Here is a 19,559-nt window from a genome sequence, read left to right as displayed (position 1 = left end):
TGTGGGTGAGTCACATTTATTGTTCTGAGGTCACACACATCAAGTCATCCATTCATCTCCCACCAGCTGGGGAGGCAGGGGTGAGGTGGGGCGGGGATTAACTCCCACCCAGAAATCCAAGGAAGGTGAGCTCCTTTATCCATCTCTGGAGGCCGCTGGGGCCTCAGGAACATGGATGACTCGGCTAGCCTGGGCCAGAAGCAGGGCTTAGAGCCCCACAGGGTTCCTGCTACCCGGAGGACAGCCAGGGATCCCGGGGTGGGCAGGCTTTGGTCCACAGACTGCAGGGTGAGTCTCAGGCCTTGAGGTTCTAGGATAGAGGGCAGAATTAGAAACACAGAGGGGCTGGGTTAGTGCAAAAGGAAGCGTGCAGGAGGCCCTAGAGTCCACCCCAGCCCTAGAAAACTACAACTGCCTGGCTAGCAAAGAAAGCCCTGGCGGTTAGCACAGAGGAAGCAGGACTGAAAAATGCTCAAGGCCAGTCTGAACTAGGCAACAAAACTGTCCCTTTTGTTTTTGAAGACAGGGTTTCTCTGTGTAGCCCAGGCTGTCCTAGAACTCACAGAGATTCACCTGCCTCTGCCACCCGAGTGCTGGGATTAAAGGTGTGTGCACCACCACCTGGCAATAAAACTGTCTTAAGTATTTGGAAGGCAGAGGTAGGCAGGTCTGTGTAGATTTGAGGCCTACCTGGTTTATACAGTGAGTTCCAGAGAGTAAGGGCTGTGTAGAGAGAGACCCTGTGCCAAAAAAAACCAAACTCTAAGAAAACAAGGGCCTACCAAGATGATTCAATGGGGCCCACATAGTGGGGAAAAGAACTATCCTCCAAGTTGTCCTCTGCCCTTCACTCTAGTACAACACACACACACACACACACACACACACACACACACACACACACACACACACACACACACACAGAGTTAGGCCTTTCCTCCAGCACTTGGAAAGCACAGGCAGAGTCACTGAGTTGGAGGCCAGTCTGGCCTACCTAATAAGTTCCAGGACAGACAGCCAAACTACATAATGAGACCCTGCCTCAAAAATAAATGAATGAATGAATGAATAAATAAATAAATAAGGCAAAGTCAGACGCAAAGGATAGGAGAGCAGCAATGTCCAAACACTGGAGCAGAGACCCTGCCTCCTTACCAGGCTACAGCTCATCATGGTCTCCATCAGTGGGCACCTCTGGCGGCGGTTCTGGGCAGGCGGCTGGTGTCATCAGCTCCATGAGGTACTCACAGCGACTGGGCTCTGTGGTACTAGTCACCACAGTCTCTTTGCCACACAAGAGGCGCACCTGGGGACAGAAACAGAGAAGAAACGATGCTGGGCTGGGCTGGTCCCGTCCTGGCCTGAGTCCCCACAGCCCCAGGTCAGACACTCACTGTGGTGGAGCGGTTGGGGCCCTGCCAGCAGCCTGTTCCCTGCTCGTACTTCATGGCACTGAACTTGTCATGGTCGGGGCCAGCCCACGAGCCCCATGTGCTGTAGGAGAGAGCAAGGGTGCTGAGCACTGGTCTGTGGGTGGTTGGGGGCAGGATAAGGGCAACACACCTGGACCCACTCACCCAAGGTTGGTCGGAGAGCCCCCATGTTTGGGTTTCTGAGAGACCAGTTTGAAGGGGCAAAGTCGGTAGACGTACCTAAGGGTAGGGAGAACTGCTGAGTGACAGGACACGGGACCCGAGGCACCTCAAAGCCCTCCCCTGCCTCCTGAGTGTCTACGTACACAGGTGGCTCACTGGCCTTTAACGCCCACTGAGTCCTGGACTCTGCCTGTGTCCCCTTTTGAGACAGGGTTTCACGTAGCCTAGGCTGACCTCAAACACGTTGAAATAACTGAGCTTGGCCTTGAACGTAACAATCCTCCTTGCACTCACCTAAAGTATGGGCCCCTATGCCCAGTTTAATAGAGCCCAGTGATGAGATCACGGGTATGAGCTATCACCTCCTGTTTGTCCAGTGCCCTCCCCTGCACCCTTCCCCCAGCCCTCCCACCAGAGCCAGAATGTACTCATTAGTGGTGAGCTCGTAGCACTGGCTGTAGAGGTATGAGAATTCCCCATGGGGGCCGAAGTCAAAGGAGATCTCTTGTTCCAAACTCCTGGAAAAGCAGGTTCAACAGTGAAGGGGACAATGACACAGAGCACAGGAGGGCCCAGGGAAGGGACCAGGACACAGAGCGCACTGCATGGTTGTGCTTGGGCCCTGCAAGAGGCAGGCTGGCCCGCCCCCAGGAGCAGGTGGTGGACCGTGACCAGGTCAGAAGCGGCACGGGGGCCCATACCTGATGGACTCCTCCATCTCTTTCAAGGACCGCTCGGCTTCCTCAAACTTATTCCGGGCCTCCTGTGCAGCTGAGAGACAGGAGATGAGAGTGGGTCCCAGTTCCAGAGAAGACACAGACTGGGGCCCCACAGAGAATGTGACAACTGCATCTTCTGCTCTGGATTTGCCCCCAGGGATGGCCCTCTAGGCCTGACCAGCTGCGGTGAGCCTCCTCTGCTGCCTGGCTCTCTAGAGTACAGGGCCAGGACCCCTGGGGCCCAGCTGGTTCCCGGCCTGTTATGCGTGTTACAAACAAAGTGCAGCCCATGAGGAGGAGGACTCCTGGGGATGTGAACAGCAATTCCCAAGCAACCTAGGCACTGCGGGACAGGCAGCACACCTCTGTGCTAAGGGCAGACCTGCTCATGTCAGACGGGGCCTGGCTGTTGGACGGGGAAGCTGGACCCCTTCCCATCAGGTCCCCACTCACCATCGATGACAGCCTGTGTCTCCTCATCGTAAGGTGGCATCTTCTCATCCTCGATGGGGCTAGCTGGCTGTGGGGGCTGTAGAGGGGCTGGGGCCTCCTGGGGAGGTGGCAGGACCCAGTGAGCAGGCAGCCCCACTCACCCATCTGCCCACCATTCCCCCAACACAAACCTTGGGTTTCTCCCCCTGCACCTCCTCCTCCTCTTCTTCCTCCTCTTCCTCTTCTTCTGGCTCCTCTTCTTCCTCCTCCTCTGTGGGTGGCAACACCGGTGGGTGCTCCTCTTTGGGCTCGGTCTCATCCAGAGCAGACGGGGAAGGCTCCGTGGGCAGCACCTGGCAGACCCGGGATTGTGGAGGCCAATGCTGAGGACTTGGGGAGCAGCCTCATCTCAAGCTGGGGGACACTGATTCACACATCTGGGAGGGCTGGCCTCCATGGAGGAGGTGCCAGCACAGAAGATGGCTTTTGTGAGGGGCTGGGGTCAGGACCACTTCCCTTCCTTTTCCCACAGACCTCCGAGCGGTACTTGTCCCTGATGGCGGCCCAGACACGGTCATAGAAGGAAGTAGCATCAATTTGTGTGTCCCCACTGAGAAGGGCCTGCGCACATTGGGATGAGTCAGGATTAGGGCCCCCAGAAGCCTATATACCCTGCCCCATCTGCCCCCACTCACAACTAGGGACCAGGCCATACATAGCAGATGGGCCATGTACTATGGCCAAGAGGAACAGAACAGGCCTGAAGGAGGAACCAGGGGTTGTAAGGCAACATCGGGACAAGACAGACACAGAGGCACAGTGCCAGAGGATGCCACACCCTAAGCAAGGGTCCAGAAGGGGCAGGGAGGGACCGTTTGTGGTAGAGATGGTAGCGGGCAGAGGCAGGGATGGTAGGTAGAGAGACGACAGAATGGAAGCCTAAGGACAGCATGCATGGACTCCTACTTTGAGGCAAGAAGCAGAAGGTAACTGGGGTGAACAAGCATGGGAACAGGCTCTATGCTGCCCTGATACTAGTCAGGGTCCAACCAGGTGGCCAGCAATATATGGTCACACACTGGCCTGAATGGCCTCGCCTCAGGTCAGCAGGGAGCTCTTCACCAGAGCCGGCCTACCCTGCTCCTCTCACCCTGAATCCACTCTAGGCCAATGGTCTCTACAAGTGCCAGGCCGGGACAGGCTGCAGTACCTGGGCTTCCTCTGGGGATAGCACTGCGTCGCCGTCTGTGTCCAGCTCCGGGTGAGTCTGTAGCTCAGACATCGAGACCCTGAGGGAGTACAGACAAGGAGGGTGAGGCTCCTTTGGGACCTGAACCTGTGAGCATGAGAGCTGGGTTGGGAGGGCAGGGCCCAGTCACCTCCCACTCTCCCCTCTAAGAGACCTAACTCCAGAAGGACTCAAGGAAGAGTCGGAGGAGTGGCCTTAAGATGACGACACTACGCTCTACGCTCCCAAACCCTCTCTTCTTAAGATGACGACACTACGCTCTACGCTCCCAAACCCTCTTTTCTTAAGATGAAGACACTACGCTCTACACTCCCAAACCCTCTCTTCTTGAGATGACGACACTACACTCTACACTCCCAAACCCTCTTTTCTTAAGATGGCGACACTACGCTCTACACTCCCAAACCCTCTGTTCTTAAGATGACGACACTACGCTCTACACTCCCAAACCCTCTTAAGATGACGACACTACGCTCTACACTCCCAAACCCTCTGTTCTTGAGATGACGACACTACGCTCTACACTCCCAAACCCTCTTTTCTTAAGATGACGACACTACGCTCTACACTCCCAAACCCTCTTTTCTTGAGATGACGACACTACGCTCTACACTCCCAAACCCTCTCTTCTTAAGATGGCGACACTACGCTCTACACTCCCAAACCCTCTTTTCTTGACACATCAACTTCCATTCACTTCTGCCTTACGAGCCAGCACCTCCAAACCGCCGACTGCACGATGGCCACGTGTGTCAGCTCTCCCGCCTCCCCAGGCTCCGGACGCTGAGACAGGAGGGCTATAAGAGTGACACCAGCCTGGCTACTTGCCCTCAGTGAGCAGGGCAGTCACACTTACACCCCGTCCTTGTTGTCATCCAGTTCCTGGAAGGCACTGGCCGACAGCTCCTGTTCCCGCCGGACCTTGGCAGCGGCTTGCTGTTCTGTGGAGGTGGGCATTCTGTCACACTGTACCACAGGTGGCCAAATCCCATCACCCCCAAAACCCGCCCTCACTATACATGGAGTCCCTATGAGAGTAGTCTTACACTGAGGGCTGGGGACACAGTCCCGGCTGGATTTAACAGTCTGTGTCCTCTGGGAGGGAGGACAGATCCAGGAGCAGGATGAATAAGTGAGGGGCCCCCGAGATGGTTTGCTGCCAAGCCTGACAACCCGAGTTCAGTCCAAGCCCCATGTGATGGAGATGGGCGCTGACGCCTGCAGGTCGTCCTGACTTCACTGTGCACAGGTGTTCCCTCCCCACCCACCCTCAGATGTGAAACGAGGAACAGGTGAAGCCTAGGAGGTGGGGAGCTGAGCAGCTGGCAGACTAGCAGTGTTTTCCCTCACAGCGACCAGCACAATGCTCTCTGCTCAGAAGGCCCTGAGCAGTGTCGCAGCAGGGGCTGCCCTCTCGCTCCCTTCCACTCTTCACCTACCCACCTCCCTTTTCTTTCCTGACCAGGGGTCCAATGCACCCCAAGTTGGCCAACTCACTATGAAACCAAGGCTGACCTTGTTTTTTGTTTTTGTTTTTTTGCGGCAGGGTTTCACTAGGTAGCTCTGGCTGTGGACCAGTTTGACCTAGAACTTAAAGATCAACTGCTTGCTGAGATTTAATCCCACCAGAGTGCTGGGATTAAAGGCACACACATCTGGCTGGCCTTGAATTCTTAATCCACCTCCTAAAGGCTGGAACAATAGTCCCCAAGGCCGGGATCCTTCTTTATATTTTATTTCAGTTATTAGAGACAGGGTCTCACTATGTAGGCCAAGTTCATCTGGTACTTATAATTCTCCTGCCTTCACCTCCCAAGAGCTGCAATGGCAGGTGTTATGCCTGGTGGGACAAACAGAACTAAATCAAAGATCAAGGTGGGGGAGACGAACAGAAGAGTCTCCAGTCACCTTAGGAAGACGGCATCCACTCAGATAGGTCAAGTCAGAAAACACATGCACACATCTGAACTCGAGGCCCTGCCTAGAATGCCCAGTGACAGCCGGGCGTTGGTGGCGCACGCCTTCAATCCCAGCACTTGGGAGGCAGAGGCAGGCGGATCTCTGTGAGTTCGAGGCCAGCCTGGTTTACAGAGCTAGTTCCAGGACAGCCTCCAAAGCCACAGAGAAACCCTGTCTCGAAAAAACAAAAAACAAAAAACAAAAAACAAACAAACAAAAAAAAAAGAATGCCCAGTGACACCAGCAGACGGGTCAAGCCCGTGGAAGGCGCTGGATCCATTCCTATTACTGGGGGAGCGAGCTGCACATTGCTGAGAGGTCAAAGGTCTCAAACTTTCAACCAGGGATTGAGATTCCTGGAGGGAAGGTTCTAGGCACCACACAAAAGGAGAGAAGAAATCTTTAGAAAGGATCTTGCAGCCACGGTTACAAATTATTCCTAGAGTTCCCAAACCTGATGACCAATACAAAGTTAACTAAGCACACGAAGATGTGAGCAATCATGATAATAATTAAAAAACCAAACCCCAAGTTCATAAAATGGTGGGCACACCTTTAAAGTCTCTGCACTTGAGAGGCAGAGGCAAGTGGACTCTGTGAGTTCAGGGCCAGTCTGGTCTACATACTGAGTTCTAGACCACAACTCAAAACATAACAACAACAAAAAGCAAACAAATCAAAACACAGATAACCCAGGCATGGTGTATCCCTGTAACCCCAGCATCCAGCATAGAGACAGGAGAACGAGGGCTTCTAGATCTTCCTAGTCTACACGGTAAACTAAGGCAGCCTGGGCTACACGAGACCCTGCCTCAAAAAGGAAGACGGGATGGGGTATAGCTCTGTATAGAGCACTTGGCTAGCATGTGTAACTAACTCGGGAATTGGAGCTGCCCGTTCCGCTCTGGCCGCAGCCCCGCAGTGTACCTTCCCACAGCTTCCGGTGCTTGTCTTTGGCCTCCTTCTCTGGCTTCTCTGCTTCTTCCTTCACTGCCCGCAGCGTCTCTACCTGGTCTTCCAGAGACTTCCTTCCAGCCTGAAGCTCAAGCAGCTTTCCCTGGAAGGGGAGTGGAGGGCGAAAGTCCAGGTCTGCTTCCACCTGGTCCTGTCTTTGTCTTTGCCTCTGTTCCCCAACATCTTTCCAGACACCCGCATTGTACTCTGGTTCCCAGTGGCTCTCTGGAGAGCCCATGACATCCTGTGTGACATCAGGCCTCCTCCCCAACCCCACCTGTCACACCTGTTTTTTTGAGGAGGGTTACACATGGCAGTCAGATGACAACTCACAGGAATCAGTTCTTTGCTATCCTGAGAGTCAAACTCAGGTCATCAGGCTTGGTGGCCAAGTATTTTTGACCACTGAGCCGTCTCGATGCTCCTCAGATCCCTCCCTCCCCTCCCCTCCCCTCCCCCTTGGCTGTCAGCTCTTTCCATATGCGACTCTTTCAGCCTGAAACATTTTCCATGGCTGACCTGAATTACCCTACAGATTTCCATTAAGATAGCCCTTCCTCCAGGATATCATCTTCATTTCCTGTTCTCAAGACAGGTACGGGTAACCATGCAAGAAAGCTCTTGATGCCCCAAGGTCCTTAAAAGTCCCTACCCAACAGCAAGGATATAACTTTCTAACTATCTAGCATTCCCGAGGCAGGAGCAGGTCGGGTTCTAACATGCATAGCCCCAGGGACACCCTGAGCATACGTTCTCAGAAGCACCAGGTCTGGGAGCACAGAACAGGGCTGAAGCATCTATCTGCCTAGAATCCCCAGTGAGGTTGGGGTTGAGAAGGGCCTGGAATCTTCCGAGGACAGGAACAGAGAGTCTGGAGTCCTGTCTTAGTGCCTTGGGAAGGACCTCCCAGGCAGTGCTGCTGCTGAACCATGAATGAGCCACAACAGTGGGCAAGGGAGGGAAACACAGTGTTGTGGAATATTTCTTTAAGATGTGCTACATTTGTTTACATAATTGTGGAACATTTATTTAATGATGCAAAGATGTGTTGCATTCTTTTATGTTGTGAAGCTGTTTTACTTTGCCTGTCTAAAACACTTGACTGGTCTAATAAAGAGCTGAACAGCCAATAGCAAGGATAGGAGGGGCTGGCAGAGAGAATAAATAGGAGGAGAAAAAGTAGGCTCAAGGAGAAGGAGCAGGAAAGGAGGAGGACCCTAGCGGTCAGCCACCCAGCCACACAGCAAGCCAAGGAGTGAGAAGTAAGAAACGTCTACAGAATAGATAAAGATTAAAGCCCAAAGGCAAAAGATACATGGGATAATTTAAGTTAAGAAAAGCTGGCAAGAAACAAGCCAAGCTAAGACCAGGTATTTATAAGTAATAACAAGTCTCTGTGTGTATTTATTTGGGACCTGGGTGGCAGACCCCCCCAAAAGAGCAAAGAGTAAAAAAAATAACAACACACAAGCCTAAGAATCCTCAAGTACTCATTCAATGTAGCAGTTTTCACTGCCATTAAGCTGAGAGGTTTCCCCAGAACTAGGGTATCAGCAAACACTAACCTAGGTTACAGACAGGGGGCAGGGATACAAACACGTTCTTCCTGTCTGCAGTGTTAACTCTGGCTCGTAAGCTGATAACCTTACTTGGGAAATGCTCGGTCAAGCACTCACAAAGACAGACACAGGCTCATCACAGCTAGAATCGAGTGCATCGCTCTGGATCCCTCACCTGCTTCTCCTCCCGGGCTGTCTTCCACTCCTCAATCAGAATCTTCTTGAGGCGGAACCCCTCTCGGGTGACCTCGGCCAGCTGCTGTAAGGACTCTCTTTCCTTACGACCCTTCTCTCTGGAGCAGACACACACAAGTACCACTAAAGATTCAGGACTCAGCATGTTGGCCTTTTCCGAAGGGCCCAAGTCCCCTGCACGCTCCACCCACACTCCCCTCGAGCAATGCTGAGAAAGAGACAGAAAGAGCCCTCTTCAACCTGCCCCTCCAGGTCTCAGCTCTGACCTCCAGAGGATGAACAGCTGGCTATCCTTGGGATTACAGAACAGACTAGGAGGTGCTGGAAGGGGGCTGGAAGCTAGCCCCCAAACTGACAAAGAGGAGGAAGATCTCTGAGTCTGAGGCCAGCCTGGTTTATATAGTGAATACGAAGCCAGTCAGGGCCACACAAGACAGCCCTGTCTCATAACAAAACACCCCGCACACACACAGCACACACCTGCACACATGCTCTTACCCTCACACACACAGCACACCTGCACACATGTTCTTACCCTCACACACACAGCACACACCTGCACACATGCTCTTACCCTCACACACAGCACACACCTGCACACATGCTCTTATCCTCACACACAGCACACACCTGCACACATGTTCTTACCCTCACACACACAGCACACATGCTCTTACCCTCACACACACAGCACACATCTGCACACACATAGCACACATCTGCACACATGCTCTTACCCTGCACACACATAGCATATAAACACACAAAAGAGATTAAGAAGCCAGGCATGGTGGCACATGTCTTAAATCCCAGCACTTGGGAAGTAGAGACAGGCAGATCTCTGTGAGTTCCGGACCAGTCAGGGGCACACATAGAAAAACAAGAGAGGAGAGAGAGGGAGGGGGAGGGGTAGAGGGAGAGAGGGGAAGAGAGAGAAATTAAAAAACAAAACAAGTAGCGGGTAGGGAAAAAACAAAACCAAGTATTAACCTAATCAGAGCTCAAGTTCAATTTTGCCACCAGACAGTCAAGTCACTTCTCTTGCTGCACTGAGTTTCTCCCCCCCCAGTTTTCTGAAACAGGGTCTCCGGCAGCCCACACTTCAGACTCATTATGTAGCCAAAGGTGGTCTTGAACCTCTGATCCTCCTACCTCCACCTCCCAAGTGCTGTGACTACAGGCCTGTGCCACCATCTCCCATTTTTTGAACAGGTAAACAATCTCAACTACTTTACAGCTGGAGGGATCCCTGGTAAAGTGGAGTTCCCAAGGCGCATGAGCAATGGAGTCACAAAAGGACAGGCCCCGGTGGTTAGGCTTGTAATCCCAGCACCCAGGAGGTAAAGGGAGGAGGCCGTGAGGCTGGGCTGGCTGGACACACTGAGGGAGGACCTATCTAAAAGGCAAAGGAGGCACTGAAGAGACTTCTTTTAGAGGACTGAACTGCAACGCACACCCTCTTCTGGTCTGTGGCGCAGACACGGATGTGGGTGGCACATACTCTGTCTCTCACACACATAATGTAAAGATAAACCTGTCTCTCCCAAGTGCTGGGATGGGAGGTGGGGGGGGGAGGGGCAGGACACAGACAAGGAGCCAGGCACCCCCCAGCCCACCCACCTGCAGGTGTTCTCGCAGACGCTGCCGCTGTTGTACTCATCCGTCCCGTCACAGCAGTCTGCGGCAGGGGAGGGAAGGTCAAAGGGGGCGGGGCCTCCTCCCGCTGGCCCCGCCACCCTCCCCAGGGCCGCAGAGCACCCTCACTTACCACACACCCCATCATTAACCTGGCTGGAGGGGATGTACAAGGCCTTGTACCCAGTGTTGGCGCAGTGGAAGCTGCCATTGGGACAAGCGGCTGTGCCTGTAAAAAGGAACATCATTTTCAGCTACAGTGTGTTCAAGGCCAGCCTGAGCTACGTAAGAGTGTCCCAAGAACAGAAGCACACCGGCAACAACCAAGGCAAGGAGCTGCATCTTTTGGGTTCTGCAGCAGAGCCCTCCAGTCTCCACCAGCCTCTGAGGCCCTTCAAAAAGGCCTGGCGAGCCCCACCCACTCCTCCCAGCCTTCACCTGTCCTGAGAATCCATTCAGCCTTACTCCCTCCCCCACCTCTGAGAGGGGCTATGCTGCTCGTCCTGGAAGCCACTCCTGCCTCCCTCTCTGGTTCACACATTGCCATCTGCTGACTTGGGTCACAACCCTGAACATGTGTTCTTTTATTTGGGATTTGAAACCAGAGACTGAAACCTACAAATCCTACCACTGAGCTAGGGATCTCGTTCCTGTGCCTCCTCCTGCTCACTGAGCATTTGGGGCCCTAATCCTTATGGGGCATCTGCTCTTGGCAGGCTCATTTAACAGGCGGTGAGCGGATGCAGAAGAGACTCACCAGGCTCATCGGAGCCATCCTTGCAGTCGCAGTAATCATCGTTCACCTGATCGAACGGGATGGTGGCTGTGCCGTCCAAACACGTGAAAGGCTTAGATTCGTCATAGAAGTGATGGTCTGGGGAGGAAAACAAGAGACTCAGCTCAGATCGTCTTAAATAAACACTACCTCTGTCCTATCCATCCACCAGGGGAAACTGAGGCAAAAGGCGGAAAATGCCCCCTCCAACCACCAGGCTATGCACAAAACAGGACTCACTGCTTAGGGAAACGCCCCGAGGTCTCTTAACCTCTACTGCCCGGCAGAGGGGTAGCAGCAGCAGCAGCAGGAGCAGCATCCCGTCCGGGCTGAGACCGGAAGTGTGTTATGCGGCAGGAAGCAGGCTGTAGGAAGATGTGCTATTTCCTTCCACTGTAGGAAAGAATGGAGCATCCGGTCACCGGAAGGGTTGCTTATCCAAAACTGGACTCACCACTGCTTCCGGGAAAGGAGCGCTCAGCCGGCTGCCGAACTGGAGGTGCAGGGCCTGGGAGTATCCCCAAGCCGAGCCAGTGGAAGTCTCAAAGGGATCTCAAAACCTTAGGTCTCCGTAACGGGGTGAAGTGGGTGGGCCCAAGGAGGCCACAATCCTCCACCCACCCTCCCCGCTGCAACCTGTAAGGAAGCAGGGTGCCTTCCTCCCACCGCCACCTCTTCACCTACACGAGACAAAGGTCAATCGCCACTACACCAGCTTGGCTCGGCAGCCACACGGCTCCTGCAGCAGCAAGAAGGCGGAACTACCTGGGATGCGTCACTTCCGCTTCGCTCGCCACGCTTGGGGAAATGGCAGCTCGGGGACGCCATGCTGGAAGTGGCGAGCGCGTGGGGAGCCGCGGCGGTGGCGGCCATCTTGAGCGGAAACGTGAAAGACAGCCTTAGAGAGAGCCCATCGGAAGCCTAGCGCTTAATGGCGGAGCAGTGGGCCTCCATCTTGGGAGTGGCGGGCTTCGGGCCAGGCCCGCGACAGTCGGGGAGGGGCGGTGGGTGGCGGCTGGGCCGTGGGCACGTGACCGCCGCAGCGACCCGCCGCTCCCCCAAGCGATCGCTCCGCCCTTCTGCGGAGCCTCCGCCTGGGACCGCCCCTCCGGGCCGCGCCAGCCAGTGAGAGCCGTGGAGTGCAACGCGGATGGTTGCCTTGGGAACGCGGGCGGGGGGACGGAGTTACTAAGCAACCGGGAGATGCTTGGAGGCCCTCAGCCAAGCAGTTAGCAAAAGTGCATTCCCAGAGCTCGGGGAAACCAGTGCTGAGGAACCTGGACTGGAGAGGCCAACTCGGAGTTACTCTCCTACTCTTTAGAGGCTCCTTGACCTCAACTCCGTCACCATGACGTCTCCCCTGTGCTGGGCAGCCGCGACCCAAGCTGTGACTAGTCAGGAGCAAGTTTCAGCTCCCTCTTCCAAAATCAAGGGCTCTAAGGTTCAGGGCCACCGAGGCAAGGCTTTGGGCCGGGCACAGGCCTGGCCTGCACAACGTCTCAAGGCGGGACCCTCCTACCACTCGATAAAGTCTTCTGTGCACGCACAGGTGCTTGAGTTACAAAGGAAAATCCAACTGTTAGGTAAGATGGCTGCAGAGGGTCTTCTGAGTAGGCACCGTGAGACATGGCGTTCAGCCAGTACGAATCTAGGTGACTAATTTGTAGATGCAAGTACTCAGATTTGCTCGTACTTCTCCTTACCTTTCTTTCACATTTCATTGGGGGTTTTTTGTTGTTGTTGTTTTGTTTTGTTTTGTTTTTGGTTTTTCGAGACAGGGTTTCTCTGTGGCTTTGGAGGCTGTCTTGGAACTAGCTCTTGTAGACCAGGCTGGTCTCGAACTCAGAGAGATCCACCTGCCTCTGCCTCCCGAGTGCTGGGATTAAAGGTGTATGCCACCAACGTCTGGCAAGTAGTTATTAGCTCTTGGGGAACTAGGAATAACTTAATTGTATTCATTCTTTCCATCTATAAAACGAGCATAGTAAGTGAACAATGTAGTACTTGAAATTCATAAAATGCTCAAAACAGTGCACATTGTTACATAGTAGAAAGTGAAAATTAGTGGCTTCCATGGAGGGAGTTAATGCTGTTCTTTCCTGAGACCACTGAGCAATTCTGCAGACTTTTTTGACTGTCATATTGCTGAATATGGGGGCTTATTAAGCAGAGGACAGGAAAAAGCTTTACATGTTACTACAGCCTGATACAGCTCCACAGCAAAGAACTACCAAGACCAAATATTCGTTATGCCAACATTTGGAAAACCCTAGTATGCTACTGCTCCTATTGTTAAGATGTAATCTTAAACCAGGCTGTGGTGGTGCACAACTTTAATCCCAGCACTCTGGAGGCAAAGGCAGGCAGATCTCTGTGAGTTCAAGGCCAGCCTGATTTGCAAAGTGAGATCCAGGACAGCCAGGGCTACACAGAGAAACCCTGTCTCCAACACCACTTCCCACAAAAGAGGTAATCTTTCAGGCTGGGTATGGTGGTACATGCCTTTAATCTACATATGGAATCCCAGGTGTGTGTGTGTGTGTGTGTGTGTGTGTGTGTGTGTGTGTGTGTGTGTGTGTGTTTTCAAAACCAGACATAGTAGCATACACCTGTAGTCTGCATGTTTGGGAAGCAGGAGGATTAGGAGTACAAGATCATCCTTGGGTATGCAGCAAGTCCAGAGCTAGCCTGGGCTTGGGACTCTAACCTAGGCCCTGCATGTGCTAGGCAAGCCCTGGAGCTCTTAGCTGAGCCTCACTGAACTTTTTTTTTAATGTTTTTTTTTTTTTGAGACAGGGTCTCTCTGTGTAGCCTTGGCTGTCCTGGAACTCACCCTGTAGACCAGGCTGTCCTGGAACTCATTGCATCCTCCTACTTCTGCCTCCTGAGTGCTGGAATCAAAGGTGTGCGCCACCACCAGCAGCACTTAATATTCCTCTAGTTTAAAATATGGTGTGGCAGCAATTGCAGTACTTAGGCTGAGGCCTTGAGTTTGAGGATAGTATGGGGTATCTAGTGAGCTAAAAGTAACCTGGGCTACAGAGTAAGACACTGGAGAGAGAGAGAGAGAGAGAGAGAGAGAGAGAGAGAGAGAGAGAGAGAGAGAGAAATGTAGGTCAGCACAGCACACAGTCTCAGTCTCAACAGATAAGGATGCCTGATGACTGAGTTTTCCTCCGGGACCTTGAGTTTCTGCTCCTCCTACTCTGCCTTCCTCATGCTAAGAGGGTAAAGGAATGAGCCAGCACCCCCTGTTTTATAGGGTGCTTGGGACTGATACTGTCATCCTGTAATAAAATAAGTTCATGGGCTGGGGAGAAAATTTTGATTATTTTGTTTGTTTGGTTTGTTTTCGTTTTTTGTTTTGGTTGAGACAAGGTCTCTCAATGTAACCTTAACTGCCCTGGAACTTTCTTTGTAGACTTGGCTGGCCTTGAGTTCAGAAATCTGCCTGCTGAGGTCTTCTGAGTGTTGAGATTAAAGCAGTGGTCACCACACTGGTTTGTTTATTCATGTTTGTGCTGCTTGAGATCAGACCAGGTCCTCATGAAGGCTAGTTATGAGCTACAGCCATAGCCATATCAGTTTTGGTTTTTAAATTAATTTTTAAAACTTTGTGCATATGAATGTTTTACCTGTATATGTATATCTGTGCACCATGTGTGTGCCTGGTGCCTTTGAAGGCCAGAAGAAGGCATCAGATCCCGTGGAACTGAAGTTACAGACTATTGTGAGCTGCCTTGTGGGTGCTGGACATCAAACCTCCGGGGGAGCCATCCTGTTAACCACTGAGCCATCTCTCCAGCTTCTGATTTTTGCTTTTCATTTGGTTGAGTTTGTTTGCTTATTTGTTTTTTTGAGACAGGATTTCTCTAAGACAACTCTGGCTGTCCTAGAACTTGCTTTGTGGACTAGGCTGGCCTCGAACTCACAGAGCTCTGCCTGCCCCTGCCTCTTAGGTACACCACCACACCTATTTAGCTCATATGGTTTTGACTGACAGGGAATACTTATACATGTTTATGGAATAAAGAGTGCTATTTTAGTATATTGTATCATAAGTAGATTGTGGTAATTGGGATTTCTACCATCAGACATTCCTGGTGTTATTGCGAAGGGCATATAATCCTTTGTATAGCTATTTGGCAATGTGTGCGATGTTTATACTGTTATTACTCTACTGTGCCTCAGGGCATCAGAATTCATCCCCTGCACCCAGTAAAATATCCTCTCTGTACCGTCAGGCATCATAATACTGCTGACTGGGCTTGAGGTGCATAACAGGTGGCCAAGGCAGGAAGATCCAGGCTACCCTGAGCTACATACTATTAAAGGGATCAAACAAAAAATGATTTGTGAAAGGTCTTACATTGCCAGGAATGATGGGACACACATATATCATCTCAACATTTGGGGCTTAGAGATGTGAAGATCAGGAGTTCAAGGTCATCCTTGACTACATATTGAGTCCCATACCATCCTGGGCTATAAGAAACTTTCTCTGAGGAAAACAAGACCAAAAGGGGTAATGGTGGTGGAGATATGACTAAGTGCTTGCTTCAAAATCCTGAAGACCAGAGTTTCAATCCTCAGCACTCACATAAAAAGCTGGGTACATGCCTCTAACTTCGGCTCCTAGTTGGGTAGAAAACGGAGCCTCACTGCTTTCAACCTAGCAGAGATCCCAGCCCCATATTCACAGTAAGACTCTACCTCCAAAAGGAATGGGTAGGACACCAGAGAGATTCCTCAGCAGTTAAGCTACACACTGTTCTCACCAAGGACCCAAGTTCAGTTCCCAGCGCCCGTTCCAGCAGTCCCCTACCACCTCTAACTCCACCACCTCCAGGGGACTCAAAGTCATCTTCTGGCTTCTGCAGATAATGTACACATGCACACATATGAAAACACACACACTTGAAATATTGTTAAGATTTTATTTTTAATAATGTATATGTGTCTGGGGGCAGGGGTTGTACACATATGTATAGGTGCCCAAAAAGGCCAAACAAGGAATTTTGACCCCTGGAACTTGAGTATAGGCAGTTGTGAGCCACCATGTGGGTGCTAGAACTGAACTTGTGTCCTCTGCAAGAAGAGCAGTGCATCTTAACCTGGTGAGGCATTGCTCTCCCAGCCTCTACAATAAAGTCCTCTATTGGGTGATATGAAGAGACCCAATGTCTCTGTCCACCAAGGGCATAGCACATAGACCCCCCACAAGCATGTGGGTATACTCATGCGAGCACTTCTCCCTCATCTTCTTGTTCTTTTTAAGGGGCTGTAGCTCAGCTGGCAGGGTACTTGCCTAGCATGCTCCAACCCCAGCTCTGCAGAGACTGAGTATATGACTGCACATCTACAGTCCCAACACCTGGGAGATGGAGGGAGGAGGAGCAAGAGCCAGCCTTGGCTATGTGATGAGTTTATGGCCAGCTTGAGCTACAAGGAACCCTATCAAAAAATGAAAACAAAACAAACAAAAAAACCTACCACCACTACCACCAAATAGGTCTTTTCTGTGGGAAGTGCCATCCACCTGCCCAATGACAGTGACCCCTGTCTGCCCCAGAGGGTGACCGGAAGGCTTTTTATGAGAGCTCCCAATGGAACATGAAGAAGAACCAAGACACCATCAACCAGCTTCAAGAGGAGACCAAGGCTCTCCACATGCAGCTGAAAGACCTGCTTCAGGTAAGGGTGCACCGGTGAGCCCGAGGTTTGTGGGGGCCAACAAGTAACCTGAGGGAGTGACTGGGCTCCTCTCCTTGGCAGGGAGATTCTAAAGTGGTCCAGGCAATCATTCTGGAATGGAAGTCAGAGAAGCCTTATCTGAAGAACAGGACTTGTGAGGTTAGCCCCCCACCCCACCCCTCACTTACTCCACACCGACTTCCTGCCCTAGGAGCTTCCTCTCCAGGCTTTCTCCAAACCAGCTGCTGAGCGTTTATTTATTCACTCAATGAAAAAAATTAACATTTGTTTTTGTATATGCAGTCTCAGGTGCCTCAACATGTGGTGTTATGGAGGTCAGACAACAACAACTAGGAGTTGGTTCTCTCCTACCATGTGGGTTTCGGTAAGGGAACCCAGACCATCAGGCATAGCAGCAAGCACTTTTACCCTCTGAGCCGTCTTGCTGGTCGGTCAATGAAATCTTTATTACACACTGACCTTGTGTTTGACCCAGTGTTGCCTTTGGTGGCATTTCCATGATAAAGCAAAGTGAGCCCTTCCAAGGAGGTGTCCTAGTAGAAGACTGACAGCTGTGGAGTGTCGGGTGGATGCCTCTATTCTGAGCACGGGGAGGCTGAGGCAAGTGAAAAAGGAGTTGATGGTCAGCCTGGGCTGCATAGTGATACCTGAAACCCTGGCTTGTGGGCATGGTATCAGTCTGGAGACATAGCTCAGTAGTTAATAGAACATACTGCTCTTGCAGAGAACCCAAGTTGGATTTGAAGCACCCACTTGAGGCTGCTCACAACTGACTGTAACTCTAGCACCTAATTCAATGTCTTTGGCCCCTGAGGGCCCTGCACACATTTGCACACACCCACATTCATACGCATAATTAAATAGGAAATACATCTTTAAAAAGGAAAGAGGACCCTGGGCAGCGGTGGCGCACGCACACCTTTAATCCCAGCACTATGGAAGCAGAAGCAGGCGGATCTCTGTGAGTCCAAGGCCAGTCTGGTCTACAGAGCGAGTTCCAGGGCAGGCAGCCAGGGCTGTTACACAAGGAACCCTGTCTTGAAAAAGAGGAGAGAGAGGAGAGGGGGGAGGAGGGAGGGGAAAAGAAAGAGTTGGGTAGAGAACTTGAGTGCCGGGACCCAGGGCTGAAACTGGGACTCTGAAAAAGATGTAAAAGATGTAAACCACCAAGTCTCTGCTTATTTCTCCAGTCGGGGGTCGTGTGGGGTCTGTGTCTGCCTCCCTCCTGAGAAGAGCAGAGGCCCCACCTGGACAGCCTTGGTGCTGGACAGCCTTCCTGCAGCCGCTCCCCTCTCCAGGTGGCCAGATAAGAGTTCCCGTCTTGTCTTCCTGGACAGTGGCACAGCAGCTAAGCTAATTGGTATTGAGGCCACTGTAGTTGGTGTGGCCTGATGAGAGCCTGGCATTGGAATGGTGTTCGGCAACTTGATTATTGGCGCTGGCAGGAACCCATCTCTCATGGAGCAGCTCTGTGCCATTGTGGGCTTTGCTCTTCTCTTTAGTGATTGCATTCCTCATCTGTCCCCGTGTGAGGCTCTGTGGGCTCACCAGATGACTACGTGTGTGCTCAGCTTTACAGGCTGGGGGCGAGGGAGATCCTTAAATCTTTAAAAATCCAGGCACTGGAGGCTGAAGCTATGGCTCAATGGGTTAGAGCACAGAGCACCTAAGTGCAGTTCCCAGCGCCCACACAGCTGCTCACAAATGTCCTTAACTCCAGCTGCAGGGGATCCAGTGCCCTTTTCTGGCATCCAGGGGCATTAGACACAAATGGTGCACAGATATATATGCAGACAACATGCCATTACACTTAAAAATGAAATAAGAATTTAAAAATGTGAAAACTGCCAGATGTTGGTGGTGCAGGCCTTTAATCCCAGCACTTGGGAGGCAGAGGCAGGCGGATCTCTGTGAGTTCGAGGCCAGCCTGGTCTACAGAGCGAGTGCCAGGACAGCCTCCAAAACAATACAGAGAAACCCTGTCTGGAAAAAAAAAAAAAAGAAAGAAAAAAGTGAAAACTGTGATGGGAGATGAACCAGGGACCTGGGGAGATGGCTCAGTCAGTAATGTGCTTGCTATGTAAGCATAAGTCCTATTTCCAGAACCCATTAAAAAATCTGAGTGCTGGCAAGATGGTCCAATAGACAAAAGTGCTTATTGCCAAGCATGATGACCTGAGTTTGATATTTGAGCTCAAAAGATAGATGGGAAGAACCAATTCACTAATTCCCTCCCACAAGTTGTCCTCCAACCTCCATATGTGCACCCACACACATAGCAAAATAAGTGAAAAGAATGGGGGTTCAGGTGTGGTTGCAAGTACCTGTCATCCCAGCACTGGGGAACTGAGAGAGGGGGTCCCAGAGCTCTCAGCAGCTTGTTAGTGATCCAGCCAGCCCAGGCTCAGGGAGAGGCGTGCCTAAATCAAAAAGCTGCAAGCTAAAAGAGAAAGACCCCACACTTTGACCTCTGATCTCCATGTACATAGGTACACCTGCTCTCTCTCTCTCTCTCTCTCTCTCTCTCTCTCTCTCTCTCTCTCTCTCTCTCTCTCTCTGTTTCTCACAGGCTCGGGCACACATACACACACACACACACACACACACACACACACACACACACACACACGAAGACAAAGCCCTGGTTGGTCTCCAGGCTCTCGTTAAATAGGGTACAATGGTACACCAATATGATCCCAACAGAGGCAGAAAGATCAGAAGTTCAAGTTTATCTCTGGCTGGATACACAATTTGAAGCCAGCCTAGACTACA

General features: G+C 51.7%; 2 protein-coding genes across 6 annotated transcripts in view; one reads left to right on the top strand and one right to left on the bottom strand.

Moving 5' to 3' along the window:
* On the bottom strand, positions 1-11,883 carry Prkcsh (protein kinase C substrate 80K-H). Of its 3 annotated transcripts, XR_002384627.2 has the most exons (19): positions 11,757-11,883; positions 11,313-11,465; positions 11,055-11,171; positions 10,431-10,526; positions 10,283-10,340; positions 8,643-8,760; positions 6,882-7,011; positions 4,852-4,936; positions 3,957-4,035; positions 3,281-3,367; positions 2,938-3,099; positions 2,768-2,864; positions 2,297-2,366; positions 2,024-2,113; positions 1,578-1,652; positions 1,395-1,494; positions 1,156-1,306; positions 691-740; positions 1-310 (listed from the first exon to the last, which is right to left on the bottom strand). XR_002384627.2 is itself a non-coding variant. In XM_005078521.4 (18 exons), exons 2-17 carry the CDS (start codon positions 11,389-11,391, stop codon positions 1,160-1,162), a joined length of 1,590 nt encoding a protein of 529 aa, XP_005078578.1. In that variant the 5' UTR covers positions 11,392-11,465; positions 11,757-11,883; the 3' UTR covers positions 1-310; positions 1,156-1,159. The 3 variants fall into 3 exon arrangements, 2 of the variants coding, with proteins under 2 accessions (XP_005078578.1, XP_012974886.1); XM_005078521.4 differs by lacking the exon at positions 691-740; XM_013119432.3 differs by lacking the exon at positions 691-740 and having other exon boundaries at positions 2,959-3,099.
* A 237-nt stretch (positions 11,884-12,120) lies between these two features.
* Positions 12,121-19,559, top strand: part of Odad3 (outer dynein arm docking complex subunit 3) — a 13,140-nt gene continuing 5,701 nt past the window's right edge. The window contains exons 1-3 of one of the 3 annotated variants that reach the window (XM_040729996.1): positions 12,123-12,655; positions 16,645-16,766; positions 16,848-16,925. In XM_040729996.1, coding sequence (XP_040585930.1) covers positions 12,421-12,655; positions 16,645-16,766; positions 16,848-16,925 — 435 coding nt within the window. In that variant the 5' untranslated portion in view covers positions 12,123-12,420. Of the gene's footprint in view, positions 12,656-16,644; positions 16,767-16,847; positions 16,926-19,559 lie in introns of all 3 variants that reach the window. The other 2 variants (XM_040729997.1, XM_040729998.1) reach the window with 2 other exon arrangements.

This window comes from Mesocricetus auratus, unplaced genomic scaffold (genome assembly GCF_017639785.1).
Source record: "Mesocricetus auratus isolate SY011 unplaced genomic scaffold, BCM_Maur_2.0 Super-Scaffold_100022, whole genome shotgun sequence".
Classification (NCBI taxonomy): Eukaryota; Metazoa; Chordata; class Mammalia; order Rodentia; family Cricetidae; genus Mesocricetus; species Mesocricetus auratus.
Note: the sequence above shows the minus strand (reverse complement) of the source record. Positions and strands in the feature narration are given on the sequence as shown.